The sequence below is a fragment of the Erpetoichthys calabaricus genome, chromosome 2 (genome assembly GCF_900747795.2).
Source record: "Erpetoichthys calabaricus chromosome 2, fErpCal1.3, whole genome shotgun sequence".
Lineage (NCBI taxonomy): Eukaryota > Metazoa > Chordata > Cladistia > Polypteriformes > Polypteridae > Erpetoichthys > Erpetoichthys calabaricus.
The window spans coordinates 54,387,398-54,412,814 of NC_041395.2; the positions used below are offsets into that span (position 1 = coordinate 54,387,398).

A 25,417-nucleotide genomic window follows, 5' to 3' on the forward strand; every position below is an offset into this window, starting at 1 on the left:
AACCAACCCAGAACAGGACACCAGTCCATCTTGCAGTATTGGAAAGCACTACACCACTTTGCTTTTTTTTTTTTTTTTTTTCAAAATTTTATTTGAAACAAACATGGGATTGGCTCTCTAGCAGACCCCCGTGACCCTGTGTTAGGATATAGCGGGTTGGACAATGACTAACTGACTGATTAAGATTACATTTTTGGTCTGAATTGTCTGTGAATTTTAGTGTAACCTATTTTAGATGTCTTCAGCTTGTTCTCAGAAGACAAGTAGGTGTGAATACCACTACATCACTTTCTCATTCAGTTTCTAAACATTATATGCATTAAATTGATTAAAAGTAAATTTACAGTTATATGGATTCTTGTTGTGAATTGCATGTTGATTTTGACTACATGCATGCCAAATCATTTTGGGAGGAAAAAAGCAGACACAAGCATAATGCTGCTGACTGTATAGATGCAGACATAAAACCCAGTTTTACTTGTGTATTTATTATGCCTTTGAAAAATAAAATCACCTTGCTGGAAAAGCAAAGTATAGCCAAAGTGTGTTTATGACTTTTTTTTTTAATTACTTTGTTTCACATTTTGATTTTTGTGGGGTTATTGTTCACAACGTAAGGATGCTTAGGGAGAAGTATTTAATTATGTGCAGCTTCACTTATCTGGGCAAAATGGTAACACAGCATAATTGTAAAAAATAACTTCATCTTCAAAAATCCTAAACTTCAAAATCAGCCTTTCTTAAAACTTGTTATATAGCAATGTCTGAGCTGTAGAAAGACAAGTATTGATCACAGTGGGAACTGTTCATTCTGACTTTTATACATCCATCGTACAAAAGAGGCTTGATTATGATTCACTTCTCGTCCCTTTGCTGTTAGCTGAAATGTTGGCAGATGTGCCAGATACTTATATTTTTGCTGCCCATGTTCCCCATTATTCTTATTTTATGTTTACTTTTACAGCTACATAATTTATTACAAGAACCCACAGAGTTTGGTGAAGTTTTTTTCCATTCAAACTGTGTACATAATTTGTTGATGAATTTATTAAAGAAGTTGTTCCGTCTTTTTTATATAAGTATTTTAACTGATTTTTGTCTTGCCTTCATGCAAGCATTATTATAGTTTACCGGGTACACTTGCATGAAGTTTTTAATGTCATTTTTTGTGAAAACTCAGAAAATACAGAGTTGTCAATATTAACATTAAATTTCCCAAATATTAATTCACAAAACTTGTTTAATTCAAGCAACCTGTAGGTGCCCATAATCTAAGGTGTGTTTTGTTTTTTATATAGTTGGTGTGTTTATGCCTCTTGAAAGCTGCATTTTATTTTACCATAATAGTGTTTAAAAATTAGATTCAATTGCAGTCTTCCATTAGATACTGCTTGGTATTTTAGTCTTTTGGCATTCTCATACGCTTTTTAAAAAGTAGCGCTGGGCACAGCAAAGGGGGTTATTTCATATTTTTAAAGCTCATTTCAGTAGGGCCCAATGATCTCATTTGCAGACAAAGATTTGGTTAAACTCAAAATACTTGTGGAAAGGAATCCATTAGGTGGACTTGTGCATGCTGTGCTGTTAGTATGTTGCTTCTTACAGGATTTATACAGTTTTTTATTATGCATTGCAAATGCAATTATAGGTATCAAAATACACTTCTTTGTCCGTTTATCAAATTTTTAAATTAGTAACAGAGGAAATGTTTTGTATTGTTTAAAAGCTTGCACTTAGTAGACATTTGGTTAGATCTATGAACTTCATTACATACACCTACAGTTTTAAACTTAATTTGCCCTCAGGAAAACTTGAATTTATCATAGACAGAACAAAGTGTCAAGTGTAGCTCAGAGTTGGTGGTCAGTGTCACTTCTGTTGTATAACATATCTCTGGAAATTGGGTGTTTGTGGATCTAAGTTCTGAACAGCTTATTCAGTATATTAAACTGTAAAATGTTCGGGTTTTGAAGCAGTAAAGCAATATATGTGTGTGTGTGTATATATATATAATATATATTATATATAATTTTTAGTACTTAAGAACTTGGGTACTAATTAATAAGGTATTTCATTAGGCTTTTGACTTCCTGCTTTAAGCTCAAAATGCACAAATTGGTGTAAAAAAATATAGTACTAGGGTGTTGTACCGTGTTAGCCATTATAGATGCAGTGAGAAATCAAGCAAAATGACACCTTTTATAGGCTAACTATAAAGATTACAATATGCAAGCTTTTATTATGGGAACTCTGCCCCCTTCTTCAGGGAATGTTACATCTTGCCAGAAGAAGGGTCCTGCGCTCCCTCGAAAAACATATATAGAAATTGTTAAGACTGAGAACTGTGAAAAGTATTCTGGGCCATACTGAACTTGAAATGCATGGTGTGAGGAAGCATGCTTTTGTTCTGCTGGTGCTGGGGAAATGGTATTTACTAGGCACTTAAATTAATATATATAACTAAAAGTTTTTCTTATTCTGACTTTTCTTTCTTACTTGCATGTAATTATTTTGGTGAATGTTTTTTTTCCTTGTTCTTTTCTCTCATCTTCCTATTTGCCACATAATGTTTTTATTATGTGTGCAGACTATGTTAAAGGGTTTGGAGGGAAGTTTGGTGTCCAAACAGACAGACAGGACAAGTCTGCCCTCGGCTGGGATCATCAAGAAAAGCTCCAACTGCATGAGTCTCAGAAAGGTATTTTATGTATGGTGTCCTTCAGCTACCGGCTATTGGGATCTTTTGACATTCTGAGAAAACAGATCATCTGTCAGTTTTTCTTTCTCTTGGGTTTTTTGTAAGTAACTTGTTACTAGTTTATGAATAGTTAGTTTTGAGAATTTCAAGGACTTTGGTTAATTTTTTTGGTCAATGTCACTACTGGTATTTGCTCTAGAAAGATCTTCATAAATGGTAAGTACTGACACTTTTGTTTTATATTATCTTTTAAATTACAACTTTTAATGATAAATTGTGATATTTCTGTTACTTGCATAATGTAGCATGTTAGCTTTTTCAGGTAGTAATTTTTGAAAGAAAGCTGTTATTTTCATACAAAATTTAAAGAATAGTTCTTAGCTAGGGGATTATAGCATGTAATTTGTTTTCTTCATACAGCTCATTTTAAAGAAATGGCATATAAAATTTGCATAATGTTTTGTCTTACTGCAGTAATTATTGCTGAATATCTGGTAGTAGAACTCTTAAATTGCTTTCTTTACTGCATTTGCTGAAGGAGGCTTTCAAGAATAACAGATTAAGAAACATGTTTAGAATTATCTATGAAACACCAACAAAAATGTAAACTCAGACATACAGAGAGAGTGGAAATGCAACACTGTAATAGTTTTACCTTTAACTTGCATTACATTTGTCCTGTTCCAATTTCCTTAACACAACAAAAGTGCATGTGACGCCTCCACAAAAGAATATTAGGCAGGCTAAGACTTTCACTAGCCAGCCCAGAAGTGACTTGCCTTCAGACCAGCTTGCCCTGGAAATCTGCTGGGAGGCTCCAACCTGGCACAAACATGGAAAATTGTCTAAACCGCTCAATATAAATCTAAACAGTCCCCAATTGCTTTCAAGGAGGACCTTAAAATCTCTTGCTCGTTGCCAAAAGGCATCAAGGATAATTTTATAAATGGGGAATATTTTATTAAAGAGCAAAAATAGATAGATAGATAGATAGAAATAGTCACAAATGGTGCTTTAAATGACAATAAGAAGTAAGAAGTTGCCAAAAAGGCAATCCCCAAGCAAACAAGTCCCAAACACCATCCAGTAAACAGAGCAAAGCGATCCAAAAAAAAAAAAATACAGAAAACCAATACCTTAATTCCTTCCAGCAGCTTCAATGATCAGCAGCTGGAGCTCCCATTTCTCTGGCTGAGAGGTTCAGGTTGCCCATACCTCTTGGGGATTCACCCACAACGAACACAGGAACTTTTAAAAGGACTGTACGTAATAATAAACATAATAGAAAATACACATAATAACTCACACATCAAAAACAACAATTAATGTTGTTGTATATATCAGTCTAAAGTTATGTGTTTAAAGTCTAAGTATTAACATGATGATAGGTTCTGCATTGTGTATTTGAACCTTGTGATCTGTGTGGTTCTGTATGTTGTCTCTGTACCTACGTTGGATTTCCTCTGGATACTCTGTTTTGCCACTAGAATCGCTAACAATGTGTGCTAGGTTATATGGCAATTATTACACGGCCATCTGTGAATGTAGATGGTGTGCACGAGTGGACCTTGTAATCTAATGGTGCCTTGTCCAGGGTTGTTTCCCACTTTGCGTCCAGTGCTGCCAGCATAAGCTCTGACTTGTTCACGTCCTTTAATTGGATTAGGCAAATCAGTAAGTAAGTTTGAGAATATATCGTCATGTTTAAACTATTTTGATACAAAACAGGGAATTCATTTCATTTTCACCCAGTTTTGTTGAGCCAAAATTTGACAATTGTACACAATGCTACTTTTTAAGTATGATGATACACACATTGCTCAGTGCATATACTGTTGTCTGTGTGAAGTAATTTGTTGCAACAAATGTACAAGTAAGCAGCTTTTAATCCGTTTCCCTGTGTTCATGTGTAACTGTTTTAACAGTAGCCATGCAGTTTAAGCATTTCCTTTAGGTTTGGCATTTCTCTCTTGCCTTATCTTGTCTCTGTCTGGTTTATTTTTGTTCAAGCTTAAAAATTCTGGTCCTTCAGCTTTTTTTCCAGTTACCAGAACAGTTATAGTGCATGTGTTCTAGAAATAGTCTGACTTTGTCCTAATAATTTGGACATGGGAATTGGACACAATCCTAAATGTGGTCTCACAAGTGCACTATTCAGCCTAAATATAACATGTTGAAATTTGCACTTCATACAGCCATTTTTTTTTTTTATTGTTGGTGTATTTTTTGCTTTTTAGCTTCAAACTCTGTCCCCCTTAAAATTGTGCTCAGCATGGGTTATGATGACTTTAAGATATTTCCTAATCCTCCTTATTTTCTTTTATCTTGAACGTAAGCATTTTTTATTTCATTTTTATCCAGTTACTTTATTTGAATTGTAAGTGTAGCAACCCCAGAATGCTTGATAATAATAATTATTTACATTTATGTAGCGCTTTTGTCAATACTCCAAGCGCTCTACAGACAGGGAGGACCCAGGAATTGAACCCACAAACTTCTTGCTGTAAAGCAGCAGCGCTACCACTGCGCCACCTTCCCATTGCAGGAAAAAAGTGGTTCTCACCATAATCTTCTGTTTTCTTTGCACCACTCCCTGAATCTATGATTCTTATAGTTAAATGACTATCCTCCTGTGTTGTTAGTTTTTGAAATGTAAGGAAAAATGTACAGTATTTACTGGATATGTTTGGCTCCTTACAAATTGTCTGCATTTTAGTGAACCTCTTTCCAGTTTAAACCCATAAGGGCTGTCTGGTTATAATGCCTGTATTTAAAAGCTGTTTTTCTTTTTCTCTTTTGTAGTTTCCTCCAGTAGTTTATTTTAATAAAAGTTAATCTAACTAACCTGGGACTGAGTGCATTTCAGTCTTTAAAGTGTAATCATTGTCAGTCAATAAATGACTTTATTCAGTGTGGTTATAAACTGCAGACATGGCACCAAATATTGTTCAGTAAAAATTTTCAGTTGATGTACATATGCAATAATCAATACAGTTGTCTACTGTTCTGTATATGTGGTAATAATCCAAATTAAATAACTGAAAGTTATTACTCCATTTGTCTTCTGGCCAAAGCCTGTTGACATTAATAATGTTACGTTGCTGTTTGAAGTTCCATAGTATTTTAGACATTAGTTAAAGTTTGTGCAAGGCTACTGATCAGAATGAAGTATTGAATAAACATTTGTAAGTGGATTCAGGGAGTTAGTGCTTTGTCTCTTGATTATTTGTGGATGCGTCTATGCATGTATTTACAGCCCCACTTAACCATATAGTGTATAATAGCAGTTCATTGAAAAGTCTTCTCAAAGCTACATATAGCTTGTAATGTCACAGTAAAACCTTTTTATTCCTGACATTGATAAATATTGTTTTAGAGAAGATTTTACACTATTATCATTAAATGTCCTACTAACAGTGTTATGTCTTCCTCTGTTTCTAGACTATGCTAAGGGATTTGGTGGAAAATATGGAGTGCAGAAGGACAGAATGGACAAGGTACTTGTGTGCATTTGCTTTCTTATTTCAGACGTGGTGAGATAACTGATAAATGTGCTGATCTCCTTACAAAAAAACTTGTATGTTTCATGTCCTCGGCATAAAGTAAATTATATGAATCTATTTTTATGTTAAATTTGTTGTTGCTGTTACAATTCCACCATCATTCTTAGACATTACACAGGCAAATTTATTCATGAAGTATTTACTGTACAATCTTCAAGTTTTTTTATTATGACGATCACTTAACTGTAAAGACTTAATACTGATGATTGCCTAAGACTGATTGCAGAAGTAGGGCTGGTTGGCATTTTTTTCATTTATTTGCTTTATAAAAAACACTAAATATGCCATGAGAAAATATTGCAATTCTTTTAATGATTGCCAGTTTCAGTCTTAGTATTGATTAGAATGCAAGCAGTAATCATAAGTTTCATTTTCAGAATAAAAAGCAAGAAAATTTAAGATTTTGACCTCCTCTTAGTGTTAAATAAAAGTACACTTGGGTACCATAAAAGTGGATTCAGTGTTTAACAATTAATATTGTAGATCAGAGCCTTGGTGGTTTTTTTTTTGTTTTTTTTGGAGGGGAGCCTGGGGGAGTTGACATGTTCTCTTTTTTTCTGTTTTGCAAGTCATTGACCAGGGTCTTGTAAGCTGCTGTTTGACAACTGAGAATTGCGGCAGAATGCTGCTTTACAAAGTTAAAACAGCAAGCACTTATTTATTCTATAGGCACTTTCCGACTGCAGGATCAGGATTCAATGATTTTTTAGAAACTCAGGAACTTTTGTAGCATTTCCACAGCAGAAAGTCATTTGTAGTTCCTGGTAGATAGTTCCTGGTACTTTTTTTTTCCCTTCCTTGAACATATGTCCATTTCGTACAAACAGAAGCTATTGTGGTGTGGCTCAGGTGATGAATTGTACTGATGGGTTGACCACAAACACTGGTGCCGTTAGTCGTTTGGACTTTGGCAAGTTATTGTTAAAGATGGAGCTCAATACAACAAAATGGAGGACAACAGCATTCAGGATTTATTAAGTGTGGTTTGAGGATGATGATATTCAAAAGGATTTGGAGTCGGGTCAGGTTGGGGAGCATGCACTGATACAGCGTGTTGTTGCCACACCCAGCCCACAACGAAACAGCTCAGGATCCTGGTTGGCAACCCCCCAGGCAGACGCATGGTCCAGTCACACCCTCCAGAAATGATCATCTATCTGCTGCAGTTAGGTGTTACATGGGTGTCCACTTGGCCTGGTCCAGCTGCTTGAGTCCTCAACAGTTAGGATCCTGCAAGCTGGATCACCCTAGGGGAATAGTGCCACGTGGCCATCGTGCCATAACTGATGGCCCTCCCCTGTAAGCAGCTGCTTATTTGCCAACATACCCCTTTCCAGCAACCTCAAGACCTCCCCCCCCCCCCCCCCCCCCCCCCAATTTAACATTGGTTAAATATTATTCATCAGTAATATTTTTAACCAGCTAATGATTCTAATATAAAATCTTACAAACCTAATAGAATGGTTCACTGCCAAGCCAGACTTCGAAAGCACGTTGTTACAAAAACAGCTTTAAAGAGTTTGCTTAAATGGAAATATCCTGAATTATCTTGGAATTTACTAATTCAGCAGTACATATTATAATGTTTGAATTTTTATATCTGGTATTGGTTTTGAGCAGTTGTTTTTAGTTACTGGACAGAAAATGTCAGAATAAATTTAGAAAGATATATAATGTAGTTTATGTTGATACCATTCTTCATAATACCTATATTGAAATCCCCCCAAGATTACAAACTCCATTTGTTGTTATAGTGGGGGTGATCCCAACTTCTGCCACACATTCAAGTTCAAGCATTGCATAGTATTTTGATATTTATGAATGCCAGTACTTGTTTGTTTGTAAGTCCTTGATATATACAAGTATTTTAAAGCTGCTGTTGCTTTTAGTATTTATATATATATATATAATATACACACACATATATACTAGCAAAATACCCGCGCTTCGCAGCAGAGAAGTAGTGTGTTAAAGAGGTTATGTAAACATATATATACACATATCTACATATACACATATCTATATATACATACATACATACATAGTGCGTTGTAACACGGGCTGTGATTGTTACATGGGAGGGAGACGACAAATCACAGCTTCCCGCTTTCTAATCGGGCCTGTGATTGGTGCTCTGACTGATGCCCAGATCCCACAGTATCTGCCCTTAGGAGAGGCGTTAGGCAAGTGTAATTGAATAGCGGTGCTGCAAGTTTAGCTTTACACCTGTTTTTAAGGCTTATTGACTGAAAGGGGCTTTCATGAAAAAAGTTAGGTCTTTGCTGCAGGATACACCCTCCACAAGTTAAGTAAGTAAAAATAAAGGTATATATTTCTGTTTTATTTAAACCTTTTAAGTTTGTATGCGGGCAGTATGGTGGCGCAGTGAAAGGTGCCAGTTAGGAGACCCGGGTTCGCTTCCCTGCGTGGAGTTTGAATGTTCTCCCCGTGTCTGTCTGGGTTTCCTCCGGGTACTCCGGTTTCCTCCCACAGTCCAAAGACATGCAGGTCAGGTGCATTGGTGATTCTAAATTGTCCCTGGTGTGTGTGGGTGTGTGCGCCCTGCGGTGGACTGGCACCTTGCCCGGGGTTTGTTTCCTGCCTTGTGCCCTGCGTTGGCAGGGATTGGCTCCTGTATTTAGGATATAGTGGGTTGGATAATGGATGGATGAACATTTGTATGCATAGCCCCATTTGCCCGTTTTCGTTTTTTTTCTTTCTTCAGTAATATTTCAGCAAACCCGGAGCTTGTCAGTTCAAATCCTGGTACTGACGCCACTGTGTGACCCTGAGGAAGTCACTTCACCTGCCTGTGCTGGAAAAAACAAAAGTAATGTAACAAATTGTACCTCAGATGTTGTAAGTTGGTGGAATAAAGGCATAAGTAAAATAGAAAAATATGTATTATACACATAGGAACTATTCATTTATTTTCAGTTAAGTCATCTGCAGCAAACTTTTATAAATGAGGGTTTCTGATTTTTAGATAGTGCAAACTGTTTCTTCTTCATTGAGGTTTTCTCTTGGAGAGCTTTTTTCATTTCATTGAAAATTAAAGCAGCAGCTGCCAAAATATGTAGCTTTCTTATTAATTTTTCAACATTGTGTAAAATAACTTTATAAAGTAACATAAAAGGTTTAAATACTGGTTATCCTTTTACACTAAAATATTACTAAAAGATACAAAAAAAGTAAAATGCATATGTTGTTTTTCTTTAAGGAGATTAAATATTACTGAAGAAAGAAAAAAAAAAACTAAAACAGCCAAATGGGGCTATGCATACGAACTTAAAAGGTTTAAATAAAACAGAAATATATACCTTTATTTTTACTTCCTTAACTTGTGGAGGGTGTATCCTGTAGCAAAGCCCTAACTTTTTTCGTGAAAGCCCGTTTGTCAATAAGTCTTAAAAACAGGAGTAAAGATATTGACAATAAGCTACGCAAACCCACCAAGACATGGAATCGTTTAAATCAAGGCGCGAGTCGAAAAACACCATCCCATACTATTAGTTAACGATTAACACATTTCTATATGTATTGTAAGCATACAATACAACTGATAATATGTTGCGCTTATTTATCTGGTGTACCGACATTTTTGCGCGTTTAACAGCTGAAATCCAACGTGGTTTTTGCCCTTCAGAATGAAAACAGTTTGCATTTACCTTTTTAATAAAAGGCGAGCTTTTAAGCCTGAGAAATCACCCTGTAAATGCACACGTTTAATTGCACATGTGTTAATATGTATGCTTACACACTGTTTCTTCTTCCATTGAGGTTTTCTCTAGTATGTAGATCGGGGTAATTACATTCACGGCATTCGTAGTCTGAATCACAATCTGATTGTATGGGTGGTTACCTACCAGGTAACGCTTATGGTTGGCTAGCAAGTCAGCTAACATCAGCCATGGTGCCTTCAGTTGTGAGAAGCAGATCATAGAATGGTTGAAAATCGTTTACTGTCAAATAATGCAAAGAGTACGCAACACGTGTTTCGCCCTAATTCTTGGCTCATCAGGCGTACACACTCACTGCACTCGCTTACGGGAATCGAACCTCGGAGCTAGAGGTGAAGCCCTTAACATTGCTTCATGGCGTGTGGTTCGTTTATTTGACAGCATGTAGATCGGGGTAATTACATTCACGGCATTCGTAGTCTGAATCACAATCTGATTGTATGGGTGGTTACCTACCAGGTAACGCTTATGGTTGGCCAGCAAGTCAGCTAACATCAGCCACGGTGCCTTCAGTTGTGAGAAGCAGATCATAGAATGGTTGAAAATAGTTTACTGTCAAATAATGCAAAGAGTACGCGACACGTGTTTCGCCCTAATTCTTGGCTCATCAGGCGTAAGGCAAGTGTAATTGAATAGCGGCGCGTCATTGAATAGCAGCACTGCAAGTTTAGTTTCTTTTCAATAAAGTCAGGCGTTAGGCAAGTGTCATTGAATAGTGGCGCTGCAAGATTAGTTTCTTTTCAATAAAGTCAGGTGTTAGGCAAGTGTCATTGAATAGCAGCACTGCAAGTTTAGTTTCTTTTCAATAAAGTCAGGCGTTAGGCAAGTGTCATTGAATAGCGGCACTGCAAGTTTAGTTTCTTTTCAATAAAGTCAGGCGCGCTTTGCAGCGGCGAAGTTCTGCTTTTAAATTTTTATTAAGAAGAAAAGAAAACCTTTTTAAACTGAGGGAAAATATACCAATAACAATTTGTTAAGGATCTGTTTTTTTGTGAAGCTGCCTTTACACAGCCTGTCCGCTGTTTTATAAATGAACGCCATATAAGGCCGTCCTTTCTCCTTCACAGTCAGTTCACGTGATTACGTGTGAGGCGTGATGACGTGATACGCAACCCTGCCTCCCACGGCCAGCGAGCTGCCGTCCATTACTGTATATGGACAAAAAAGAGGTTCCAGTTATGACCGTTACGCTTTGAATTTTGAAATGAAACCTGCCTAACTTTTGTAAGTAAGCTGTAAGGAATGAGCCTGCCAAATTTCAGCCTTCCACCTACACGGGAAGTTGGAGAATTAGTGATGAGTGAGTGAGGGCTTTGCCTTTTATTAGTATAGATAGATAGATATATATACATATATATATATATATATATATATATATATATATATATATATATAAATTCACTAAGCCACCGACAAGTAGCCACCCATAGAAAGCACGCCGGAAGGGGTGTGGATTCAGTAAACCGCCGACAAGTAAGACGCCAATGGCGCACGCAGGAAGGAGCCACGCCCACCAACTCTAAGACCATTGGATACAACGACAGCTCGCAGAGCCACGCCAACTCGGACGCGATGACTCGGAAAAAACGCAGTCATTTATGTTTGTCTGTGCTACAGTACACATGCACCATAGCAAACTGTGTTTTACACGCTACATACAGCAATTCGCATCCGCGACAATCATGCGTCTTCTTAGATGGTCCTGCAGGAACACGGAAAACATTTCCCCGCCCACCAACACTCCTTATTCCCCGACCGGCATCCGCGACAAACATGCGTCTTCTTAGATGGTCCTGCAGGAACACGGAAAACGTTCCCCCGACCGGCGCCCACCGCATCCGCGACAAACATGCATCTTCCTAGATGGTCCTGCAGGAACACGGAAGACGTTTCCCCGCCCACCAACACTCCTTTTTCCCCAGCCCGCGTCTATCCTCGCTCTCTAGGCATTCACACTGCCTGCTCATGTGCCCGGACGCAAAAACTCGAGGATCGCCCAGTTAGTCCCTTTCGTCTGTGCTAGGAGTCCACATGCACCTCTGAGCCACGTTGACTTTTCATTATTCTTTTTGGTTACGACACCCGACCGTGTCCACCATTGAAAACCATGGGAAAGGAACAACGAAGCCCCGCCCAGAAACTCTGCCCCTCCTCATAGAGTTTCCCAAACTCGGTCCTGATGAACCCCTGTGAATGCAGGATTTTGTTCCAACCAGATTCCTAATCGTTAATGCCGGTGAAACTCATCTGGGATAAGTCGGTTTTTCAAACGCAGCCATGTAGCAAATTATTCTAGCAGGATGTAATAGTCCGAGATGAATGTGCGCCCCCGTGCTGAGTGAAAAGCCAATGTATATTGAGTCTAGAAAACATGATCAGCAAGTCTTTGATAGGGTGCAACAAAATGATGAAAGAACGGGCGCATTTTTTTCACACAAGCTGGGTGTGTGGGTGTTAGTTACTCGAAGGATTTCAAGATTTAATATGCACAACCAGTAACACTGCAAAAGCAGCCCAAACCAGAAAAGACGGCTGGCAAAAAGTGGCCGACAAATTAAACACGTGTCCATTGTACTTACTGAAAGCAGCGTTACGGATTTTGCAAATATTCATTTTTTTTACCTCTGTTTAAAAAACATTTAAAAAGCGGCGTGATTATGCGGCGTATAGTACGCCACGGTAGTGCTGGGCGGTATACCGGTTCATACCGAAAACCGTTTTTTATTTTTTTTTATGATATGGATTTTTCTTACACCGCAACACCGGTTTAAATTGCCTAAACGACGTTCGGAACGTGGCGCAGCGGGAAACTGTTCAAGTGGGGACCTTTTTCACAGCTAAACACAGATTTGTTGCCCTAGGGCTCTTTTTCACTGCTACACCACCAAATAGTGGGCGGTAGCATAGGTATATGGAGGACTATTTCGGACAAAATTAAATAAATAAATAAATGCGCAAATAAAGTTCTGTGAAATGTGAAAAATGGACAGAGAGCATTCTGAAACTGAAGCCGACGATAAAGTTGAAAATGATGAACAGAAGAACTTTTGCTGAAAAAAAGGAGTCACGTCCGTCGCCTGGAGATACTTTAGTTTTAAAAGGTCAGATGTGTAAATACTGTTTGTATACTACTGGATAATACACTGCAAGCCAAGTTGTACTTGTTTTATTTGTTTTCAATACAGTATATATTACAATATACAATATACTTTATTCTCGCCATTTATGTCAAGATTAAAGTCGACATGTTGACTTTATTCTCGTAATTTGTCATTAAAGTAGAACATCGTAAACTAAACTTCATCGTAAAATGAATATTTAATTTACTAGATTTTCTCAAATCCCGTCATAAGTTATACAGTAATCCCTCGCTATATCGCGCTTCGCCTTTCGCGGCTTCACTCCATCGCGGATTTTATATGTAAGCATATTTAAATATATATCGCGGATTTTTCGCTGCTTCGCGGGTTTCTGCGGACAATGGGTCTTTTAATTTCTGGTACATGCTTCCTCAGTTGGTTTGCCCAGTTGATTTCATACAAGGGACGCTATTGGCAGATGGCTGAGAAGCTACCCGGCTTACTTTTCTTTCTCTCTCTCTTGCGCTGACTATCTGTGAACCTGACATAGGGGGTGTGAGCAGGGGGGCTGTTTGCACACCTAGACGATACGGACGCTCGTCTAAAAATGCTGAAAGATTATCTTCACGTTGCTACCTTCTGTGTGCAGCTTTTAAGTATGCTGCACGGTGCTTCGCATACTTAAAAGCTCAAAGGGCACGTATTGATTTTTTTATCTGTCTCTCTCTATCTCTCTCTCTCTCTCCTCTCTCTCTCTCTCTCTGCTCCTGACGGAGGGGGTGTGAGCTGCCGCCTTCAACAGCTTTGTGCCGCGGTGCTTCGCATACTTACAAGCCAAACAGCCCTATTGAATTGTTTGCTCCTTTGAAGAGGAAGATATGTTTGCATTCTTTTAATTGTGAGACTGAACTGTCATCTCTGTCTTGTCATGGAGCACAGTTTAAACTTTTGAAAAAGAGACAAATGTTTGTTTGCAGTGTTTGAATAACGTTCCTGTCTCTCTACAACCTCCTGTGTTTCTGTGCAAATCTGTGACCCAAGCATGACAATATAAAAATAACCATATAAACATATGGTTTCTACTTCGCGGATTTTCTTATTTCGCGGGTGGCTCTGGAACGCAACCCCCGCGATGGAGGAGGGATTACTGTATAGCACATTAAATGCTTTGTGTTAAGTGATTCTTAAACTGACTTCTTCTTGCACTAAGAGGAGGCGCCGGCAGTGATCGCCGCACAGAATACATTCACTTCATGATCTTCCTGCTCTCTGAACATTTAGAATGCTAAGATAAATACTTAATATAATTTTCATGGTGAAATGCATTAAAGCATGCATTAATCATATGGGGGCACGGCGGCGTGCCTGCCTTGTATTTGCATGTTTTTCTGGTGGGTTTACTCGGCGTGCTTCAGTTTCCTTTCAAAGTCATGTAGGATGTGGGGTTTTGTTGTTCTATATTGACCCTCCTAGTGTATGTTTTGCTTGTATTCATTCTGCAATGTGCTGGCGACTCGTTCAGAGATGGGCGCAACTCTGAATGGATGGCATAATTAAAAATGTATAACGAAGATATTTTTAAAGTTCTGAACACTCCGTCGGGTAAGTTAATAACTAGTTTTAATTTCACAAAGACGTTTATCGTCTGGTGATTGGTAATGTGGAGAAAGAAAAAGGAAAGATAGGAACTGGGGTTTTGGTAGAGAGCAGGAATATCATGAAGTGAATGGATTCTGTGTGGTGATTGCTGCAGGCGCCTGCTCTTAGTGCAGAGGAAGTCAGTTTAAGAAGCGTAGTGATTAACGACTGGGTCGGGGAACACTTAACACAAAGTATTTGATGTGCTGCATTAACTTATGACGGGGTTTGAGAAAATCTAGTAAATTAAACATTGATTTTAGGATGAAGTTTAGTTTACAACATTCTACTTTATTCTCATAGTTTTTTTAAAAATTAAAGTGGAAATATCAACTTTAATCTTGACATAAGCGTCAACATTAAAGTGGAAATGTCGAGAATAAAGTCAACATGTTGAATTTATTCTCGACATATAGTTTGTTTTTTTCTTCCGTGTCCATATTTTTTTTTCTTCACAGTGGCCCTAATGCACTTCCATAGGGCTATACCACAAACAGCATTATAAATGCAAGTTGCAGTTTTATTATTTATGTATATAGCTTAGCTTGAAGCAAGGTCCATATTAATGCAGTTTGCCTAAATGATGGTACAGTTGGTAAAGATGTCATCACCAAATTGCACTTGTTTTATTTTATTTTATTTTAATTTGGTGAATACTGTGTAATGCACCTGGGCTTGAAGCCTTCAAGTAATGGTACAACTATCAGTAATACTATTATGTATTTTATTGTTATTATTTATTAGTTTAAATATTATGCAGTTTAATGATGGTAAAATTGTTTAAAAAGTCACTTTAATGTGTCAGTGGACAGAGATTGTTAACATTAACAGAAAGTGTAGTTGGTTTACAAAAAATATTTACTATTCCTTTTCTAAGACGTGTTCAGTGCAATCTAACTTTTGACAAACACCTCTGGATATTTTTCTGGATATTCTAAATGCCTCTTTGGATGGTTGAAAATATGTTGTCAAAATCATAGTTTAAGCTTTTGAAAAATTTGTTCAATTAAAAGGTTCTATATTTTGACTGCATCTGTCATGCAATGTGATTCCTTCTCTTTAGTGCCACCCCCTTGAAAACTATCACTTTATGGGGCCATGCAAACCTGGATTAATACTTGTGTGCACATTAAAATGTCTTTTTGTACGATGTACAATTCTCATAACAGTCGAATAGGTTATTCTTAGCCAGTCTACTGCAGTAATTGCAGTGGAAAATGTGGTTAACATCCACTCATGCATGGGGAAAAAAAATACCGTCTAATACCGTGAAACCGGCAGAATTTAGAAAAATACCGTGATATGGAATTTTGGTCATACCACCCACCTCTACGCCACGGGTTGGTATGCAGCATGTAACACAGTTTGTCGCGGATAATTTGCCTTTTACTTTAACACGAAGACAATTTCCTGTTAGATTTGCCTTTGCGATGGCAATTAATAAGGCACAGGGCCAAACTTTCAAAAAGATATGCAAGTATCAGCCAAAACCAGTGTTCAGTCACAGACAGTTGTATGTTGCTATCTCCAGAGTTCCATCTTTTCATTCACTTACTGGTATGCCTGCAGGAACACGTGCAGCGAGCGAGCGACACACACACACATACAGGCGTGCACGTATGACAGAGAGAGCACTGGACACATAAGAATAATAATACTTCATTACATTGATATATCGGTGTTTTCAGTATTCAAAGCGCTATCCACACAGGGAGGAACCGGGAAGCAAACCCAAAATCTTGCTGCAAAGCAGCAACACTACCACTGTGCTACAAGGCAGTTAAAGAATGCACCGGGCTCGATTTTGTTTTCACTTCTATTTGGACAACTGTGTCGTTCAGGAAGTGTTCACCCATCAATACATAATTATGCGGCGTATGCTACACTGCGGGTTGGCTAGTGGGTCATACGCTCACACTGATTACATCCCTGCCCTTTGTACACACCCCCTCCCACCCCCCTCGCTACTACCGTGGTCGGGTGACTTGGTGGATTATATATAGAAAAGCAGCCAAAACCGCAAAGAACAATGAAAAGTCTACGTGACTCACAGGTGCATGTGGACTGTGCAAAAAGGAAAACGACTCAGGTGACGAGTTGGGGGTGGGCACATGAGCAGGCAGTGCATACTAAACGAGAAATCAGCAGACTAGCATGACGGAGGGGGCGGAATGGGCGTCCTTCCCCTCTCCTCCCGTTCCGCCCTCCGCATCCGAGCACCTACCGATTTTTCAAATGTTAATTTTCTCCCTGTGCTTAAAAATCATTAAAAAAGCGGCCTGATTATGCGGCGTATGGTACACCGCGGGTTCGCTAGTATTTTATATTGTATTACTGAAAAGGCACAATATTGTTCACTTTAATAATCGAAATACTTTAATAAAAAGCCATCAAATGGTATTTCTTTTTTGCAGTGGTATTGAAAGGTATTTAGTATTGTAAAATTTAACTGGTTTTTGTATTAAATACAAAAATTCTGGTATTGTGAAATTACTATATGCTAATTTGCCAAGCAATAGTTATTAACAATAGATGTGCTACATATTTTTTTTCAATACTTACCGCATGATGCAGTTCTGAGCAAAGTGTGCCAAGTATCTAAAATTGTGGCAAATCTGTCAATATGTAACAAGGCACAGCTGATGTAAAATTCATGCGGGCTTTGTACTTTATATTTTACTGTGCGGGGGGGGGATTGCAGTGCCATTTTAAGTGAGTTTATAGTTGTTTGAAATAACTGGATCTGACAGTTTGGTTTTTTTTTTTTGGTTTGTTTTTTCAATCATGTGTAGTGAAGCAATGTAAGTGATTGTGTGACATTTTCTCATTGATAATTTTAGAAGACAAACAGCATTTCACATCTGGGATACAACAGATGGGGATTTGTTGAAGGGATATGCAAATGTGTTTCACGTCACACATTTTGCATAAAGGTTACAATTCCTGTTGTGTGGTAAGAATGCAACACATGAAAGTGGCCAGGGACCCCAAGTTGTCCAGGGCCTGTATTGTACAGGAACAAATTAGTTCCTGGGAGCAAAGTTACTACATTGCAAAAGCAATAGGTAAACAAACACACAGTCAAAGTAGCAAGACTGTCTCCGCATAGAAATGAGTCTAGAATTGCGAACATTTCCAGGAATGTACTTTATAATGGGATTAGATTCATACCTAGTGGCATGGATCGTGGACTATCTTAAAGACAGACCTCAGTATGTGCGTCTTGGGAACTGCACGTCTGACATTGTGGTCAGCAACACAGGAGCGCCACAAGGGACTGTACTTTCTCCGGTCCTGTTCAGCCTATATACATCGGACTTCCAATACAACTCGGAGTCCTGCCATGTGCAAAAGTTCGCTGATGACACTGCTATCGTGGGCTGTATCAGGAATGGGCTGGAGGAGGAGTATAGGGACCTAATCAATGACTTTGTTAAATGGTCCGACTCAAACCACCTACACCTGAACACCAGCAAAACCAAGGAGCTGGTGGTGGATTTTAGGAGGCCCAGACCCCTCATAGACCCAGTGATCATCAAAGGTGACTGTGTGCAGATGGTGCAGACCTATAAATATCTGGGAGTGCAGCTGGATGATAAATTAGACTGGACTGCCAATACTGATGCGCTGTGCAAGAAAGGACAAAGCCGGTTATACTTCCTTAGAAGGCTGGCTTCCTTCAACATCTGCAATAAGATGCTGCAGATGTTCTATCAAACAGTTGTGGCTAGCGCCCTCTTCTACGCAGTGGTGTGCTGGGGAGGCAGCATTAAGAGGAAAGACGCCTCACGCCTGGACAAACTGGTGAGGAAGGCAGGCTCTATTGTTGGCATGGAGCTGGACAGTTTAACATCTGTGGCAGAACGAAGGGCGCTCAGCAGGCTCCTATCAATTATGGAGAATCCACTGCATCCACTTAATAGTATCATCTCCAGACAGAAGAGCAGCTTCAGCGACAGACTGCTGTCACTGTCCTGCTCCACAGACAGATTGAGGAGATTGTTCCTCCCCCAAACTATGCGACTCTTTAATTCCACCAGGGGGGGTTAAACGTTAATATTTAACATTATACATAGTTATTGTCTGTTTTTTTTTTCACCTGTATTATTATCATTCTTTAATTTAATATTATTTATTGTATCAGTATGCTGCTGCTGAAGAATGTGAATTTCCCATTGGGATTAATAAAGTATCTATCTATCTATCTATCTATCTATCTATCTATCTATCTATCTATCTATCTATCGATCGATCGATCGATCGATCGATCGATCGATCGGGCCATGCTCCGTTTACAGTGACTACCTGCACAAGGCAATCTGACTATTGTGATGGACAGCAGGGTATAGGTGGTGCAGAATGCCACTTCAGGATACCAGAAATAGAAAGCAATGATAAAAGAAATTATTAGTATTAGTGCATTAAATTATTAATAATAAGATAATCAACAGTGATATTCTATGAAGACAGTTTTATATGCCTCTTAGGGTGTACTCACACTTGCAGTTTGTTCCACGCTCGAGCACATTTGTCAACATGTAACCCCACCAAAGTGTAGTTCGTTTGACTAGTGTGATCGCTGTGTGCCTGGCCAACCGTGTCATGCCCTGGCCTTCTTGGACCCACGCATTGTTCAGTAAGATCCCGGAACTGTGATTACTAAATGTGACAGAGTACAGCTCACAGACATGACTTCAATGAAGCAGTGTCATTTCGTTCGATACCATTTCAGTTAAAACCAGGTTTTTATTCTCACCTTACAGATGAACGTGAATTGTAGTTGGCAAGAAAAGCTGCAAATTCCTCCCCTAAAATCATTTGTCTCCATAAGAAAGTCTTCTCGTACATGTAGCATAATTAACAGCAAAATGCAGCACTGCACTCTCAATCAATATGTAAGAGGTTAGAGCGTTGTCCTACACAACTCCAGAAAACCACAAAGCAAGGAAAATCATTTTGACATGCGTGCTGTCACGTAGTGTTTTTGTTTTGGCTTTACACAAAGCAGCATGGTGATGACAAAAGCATGCCTGGGCCCAGAACGTGAGAGTGCAGGCCAGAAGGTGGAGTAGAGAGGGGGAAAATTGGGTATGGAACAAACATGCCTAGTGTGAGTACACCCTTTAGCTGTAAGAATTAACACCATCAAGATGAATATCCTTCAAAAGGTTCTTTTTCTAATTCAAAGCATTTCAGTATACATCAATAAATGTTTTTTAAGAAGTTAGATTCAATCATAACCTCACTTATTTGGAATTCAAAACATCCATGTATCCAAAGGTCGACACTACAAAGACCTAAGACAGTAGGTGGTATGGCTCTACCTAACTTTCAGTTTTATTACTGAGTGGCAAATATACCTGGACATTGACAGAAATAGATGAACATACACAGGCTTGCTCTGCAATAGAAATAAAATCCTGCAGCGCTGCTTTATATTCCTTGATTTGTACCCCAGTAAATACAAATTATCGCCAATATACTAACAACCCAATTGTGCTTCATTCACTCAGAATATGGAACCAATGTAGGAAGTACTTCAAGACAGAGAAGCTTTTATCTGTGGCACCTCTGCACCCTAACCGCCTTTTTCCACCCTCTCTAACGTAGGCAGTTTTTAATGTTTGGAAAACATTTGGGATTAAATCACTAGATTTGCACATAGACAACATCTTCGCATCCTACGGACAATTACACTCCAAATTTCACTTTCCTGCAACACATTTCTTTCACTACCTCCAAATGAGAAACTTTGCTAAATAAACCCTGCCCAATTTTCCTCACCTCCCACCTATTTCTATTCCAGAAAAATATTGATCAATCTTGAGGATTCAGACAGCATTTCTGTAATATACAAAACAAAGTCCCTCCCTTTCAAAGATTCCAGAGTACAGTGGGAAAAGGATCTTGTCATACAACATCTCAGAAAAGGAGTGGAAGGCAGTGATGCAAAGAAATCACTCGAGCTCCATATGTTAAAAGTTAAAAAATCATCTGTCGAGCACATCTGTCTCGTTTAAAATTGTCCAAAATGTTTCCAGGGCAAGATCTAACCTGCGAATGTTATAATCAAGTTCCAGCCTCATTGGGTAATATGTTTTGGGCGTGCACCAAATTAACATCATTTTAGATCAAAATCTTTAAATTCCTTTCAAGCAGCCTTGGTGTCACAATCCCTCCTAATCCACTAACAGCTGTTTGGTATACTTCAGGTGGGCTTAAGGTGGAGAAGGACAAACAAACTGTAATTACCTTTACTTCACTATTGGCACGTAGACTTGTCTTGCTGAACTAGAAGAATCCTAAACCACCTTTTTAGGTCAGTGGGAGACTGTTATATATTATATGAAATTAGAAAAAAATCAGATTCTCACTTAGAGGATCTGTGCAAAACGTTTTTAAAATCTGGCAGGATCTAATCAATAACATTTTCGAATAAGCATTGAAATTGAGGAAGTGTTTATTCTCATACTTTATTTGTTTTAATTATTTTATTTATTTACTTGCTTATTTTTCCTACTATAAAAGTTTTACTCTGGCCTAGCCCTGTTTCTCCTGATTGGGGCTTGATTTGATGTGAACTTAGTTTTGTAAAATTTGACTTGCTTGTATGGAATGTTATTTGCTTTAAAAAAATCAATAAAATGCTTAAAGAAAGAAAATGGAGAAAACTTAAAATAGCAATAATACAGCATTAGTTTTAATTGGTAACACTAAATGCAATACATATTTAAAAAGGGTGTTTTAATAAAGCACACTTACAAAGATTATGCTTTATTTCAGAAGTGAAAAACATAATTAGAAGCTTTGCTGGTTAAGAGAGATGTTTTTATTAATATTTTGTCATTGTTCTTTTGCCTCCAAATGAGCAACAGTTAACTATGTAAGCACTTGTCACAAACACAAAAAGAAAAACCAAGACCCCTTTACACAAAAGTCACAAGTAGCTCTTTGCTTTAACTTTATCTTATTAATGAAATAATGAAACAAAACAAATATCTTCTGACATTTCTAGATAATCATTTGCATTTTCCTCTCAGAGTGCAGGCTCCTTTGATGATGTTCAGAAACCAAGTCCTGCCTATCAGAGAACAAAACCTTTGGAAGCAGGTAATTTAATTTATAGGCTCCAAATAATGGACTTTTTCAGATAGCCTTAATTATCCATTGTTTTTCTTGCTCATAATGAGTCTTTTTATTTCTTTTTCTTATAAGGCCATGAGAGGGGGGATGTGTTGGGAAGATTTAAATATGCAAAAAAAAGTGAATTAAAACATTACATGAACTGTGAAAAATCAAAAATTTATTCTGAGTAAGAAGTTGCATTTTTACCAAAGATGGGAAAGGTTTATGAAAAATAATGGGTTTATTATTCTGTTTTGTTAATGCAGTGATTTTAAATGTGTTTCTTTTATGTCAAAAAATGTGTCCCATTCAACCTTTATATTAATCCTTAAAATGCTGGAACTGGCTATAGTCGGTTCCCAATGCAATTTACCAGCACACCGGAACTGAGTATATTTGGCAGCGTACATTCGTTGAATGCCGCAACCGGCTAAAGTCGCTTCCCAGTGCAGTTTGCCAGCATGCCGGAACCGAGTATATTCGGTGACATACATTCATTGAACTCCGCAACTGGGTAAAGTTGGATCCCAGTGCTATTTGCCAGCACGTCGGAGCCGAGGATATTTGGAGACGTACATTCATTGAACTCCTCAACCGGCTAAAGTCGGTTCCCAGTGCAATTTGCCAGCACGCCAGAGCCAAGTATATTCGGCAACATACATTCGTTGAACGATGCAACTGGCGGTAGTCGCTTCCCAGTGCAATTTGCCATCATGCCGGAGCTGATCAGTCAGTGCTGTACATTCATTGAGCAGCCAGCTCATGACCACTGCCGCCCTGCAGCATCACTGTCCCTGGGATTCAGTCGCTACACTAGACTAGCCTGCAAACATCTGCATTTATCTGTGTGCTTACGTGCAGCCGTTTCAAGCGCAGTTGCCTCGGTGATTTACTGAATTTCATCAGTGGCGTCAGTTGCACCTTGTATATATTGTTCCAGTAGTTTAGTTAAAAAAAAAAAATAAAAAAAAATAACAGTTTTTACACTTCATTGGCAGTGTGTAAAATGATCAGTGTTGCAGTAATTGTGATCCTCTTTGCATGAAAAAAATGTGTTCCCTTACAATTTTCCTTTGTGAATTGTGATGTTTACTTAAAAAGTGCAGCAAAAAAGTATTTGGTGTCCAGGGGTGCATTAACCCCCAAGTATGTGGCAGTTTAAGGGTTAAAGGAAAATAGAGATGTTAGTACATCCAAATTTATATATATAAGCAGTAACGATTGATGTTATTAATACAACAGAGTGTAGTAGTTTGTGCTGCGTATGAATGTGCAGAAAAATTGTTTATGAATGTGCCTGATGATGAGCTCTCATTTCATTTTGCCTGATACTGCTAGGATGGATTGTGACACACTTTAACTTGTACCCAATAAATCAAGTGGAAAAAGTAAATAAGGTAGATAATATTTTATGTTAACAAAAGTAAATATTTTTGAATTGATCTTATCGATAATAAAGACAAGATGGTACTTTTTTTTCAAAGAACAATATCTTTGCTCTAGCAGTATTGTTTAACTAGAATCCCTGAAGCCTACAAAAAAAACTCATAGTCCCGGGCCATCTTAAATTCCTCCACACCACTCCTCATCAGCATGTTTTGTTTTGCAAATGTGTCGATCAGCACAAGCAGCCTGCTGTCCCACCAACCCAACACAAGCAGAGTCCGTCACCAAATTCTCAGAGGTCAAGTCTCTTTATCTGGCAATGAAGTGCCTGGAGTTGTACAGGGTAAATAATATATCATTATTTGGAATACATATATTTCATATGTGTTCCGAGTCTACAATGATTTGTATACATGTAGGATGAAATGTGAGGCAGGAATTATTGAACACGTACCTAAAGCAGAAACTTTTTCCATGTTATACTAATAATGACGTGAAGTGTGTATAATGTGTGAAAGCTTTAGTCCAAATATTAAATAAACACATGCACTTTTATTCAAGAATATAACCAAAGGAAAAAAATCATTTGATTTAGATGTTACTGTCAATGAGTTAAAAACCCAAGCTCAATTTTCAATTGACAGGAAGTTTATATGCATTCTTGTATTGGTGTAGAGGTAAGAACTGCTACCTTATAACCCAAAGGTTCCGGGTTGAAGGCTGGGCGCTCCGCATTTTGAGTAGTGAGCTGCTGCTATGATTATTATAATATAATAAAAACATACCTGTACCTTTTGATTTTAGTCGGTAACACCTGTTGTAAATTTTGTAAAAGTTAGCACTTGTTTTTTTTTTTATTATTCAGTTTTATTCTGTCAGTGATGTTCACATGGTACAATGAACTTCCTTCTCTCTCTCTGAGTTGATGATATTTATCTCAATTCTTTTCACAAGCAGTGATGAACATAGTGCCGTGATTGATGCTTGCTCAGAACTATTTGTTGTACCAGCAATCAAACATACAATGTCCTATAACCACTATCAGACTACCATGTGGCATTTACGCTTTGACAGATCTGCTGAGATCTTGGACATCTGGCAATATTTTGTTGAGAGCTGTGTTTTGATTTACAACTCAGGGCAAAAACTTTCCAAGTCTGTGGTCATAAAGCTTATGGAGCTGTTTCTGGACAAAGGCAAAACCTTAACAACAGACAGCTTCTTCACAACAATTTCACTGGATAATAGACTGCTACACCATGACACAACTCTGCTTGGCACCATAAGTAAAATGGGACTTCCACCTGCAGCTAAAGTCACTTCAATACATGAGCAATTCGCCATGCTAGTGTTTAGATCTGCCCAAAAAGAGGCATTTGGTTTCAGTCTGTAACGGCTGATGTAAAGTTTTGCTAACTATAAAAGAGATTGCTGAAGGGATAGAAGCTTTAATTTGTCATATGGTAGTCTGATAGCCGTCACGAGACATCGTATCTTTGATTGCTGGTACAACAAATAGTTCTGAACAGGCATCAGTCACAGCACTGTGGTCATCACTGCTCTTGTGAAAAGAATGGAGTAAATGCCATCAACTCAGAGAGGGAGAGGCAAGTTGATTGTGCCACATGAACGTCACTGACAGAATAAAACTGAATAATAAACAAATGCTGACTTCTACAAGTAGCCAAAATTTACACTGGATGTTACAGACTCAAATCAAATGTATGTTTTTATTATCCTATAGTATTAATAATAGCAGCTCACTACTCAAAATGTGGAGCGCCCGGCCTTCAACCCGGAACCTTTGGGTTATGAGGCAGCAGTTCTTACCTCTACACCGTTCAAGAATACATATCAACTTCCAGTCAATCGACATTTGAGCTTGGGTTTTTAACTCATTGACAGCTTCATGAAAATCTATTCTTTTTCTTTAGTTGTATTATTGAATAATGTGTTTATTTGATATATGGACTAAAGTCTTCACACATTATACACTTCACATCATTATTAGTATAACATGGAAAAAGTTTGTTTTAGCTATGTGTTCAGCAGTTGCTGTCGTCCTACACTTACACAGATTATTGTAGACACAGAACACACATGAAATGTATGTATTCCAAATAAGGATATATTATTTACCCTATACAACTCCAGGCACCTCACATGCAGATAGAGACCTGAGCTCTG

The 25,417-nt window shown here is 38.1% G+C and overlaps 1 protein-coding gene across 2 annotated transcripts in view; it reads left to right on the top strand.

The window, feature by feature from the left end:
- Window positions 1-25,417, top strand: part of LOC114645899 (src substrate cortactin-like) — an 87,658-nt gene that overhangs the window by 53,190 nt on the left and 9,051 nt on the right. The window contains exons 8-10 of one of the 2 annotated variants that reach the window (XM_028793810.2): window positions 2,588-2,698; window positions 6,140-6,195; window positions 21,760-21,829. In XM_028793810.2, coding sequence (XP_028649643.1) covers window positions 2,588-2,698; window positions 6,140-6,195; window positions 21,760-21,829 — 237 coding nt within the window. The remainder of the gene's footprint in view (window positions 1-2,587; window positions 2,699-6,139; window positions 6,196-21,759; window positions 21,830-25,417) is intronic. The other variant, XM_028793811.2, reaches the window with a different exon arrangement.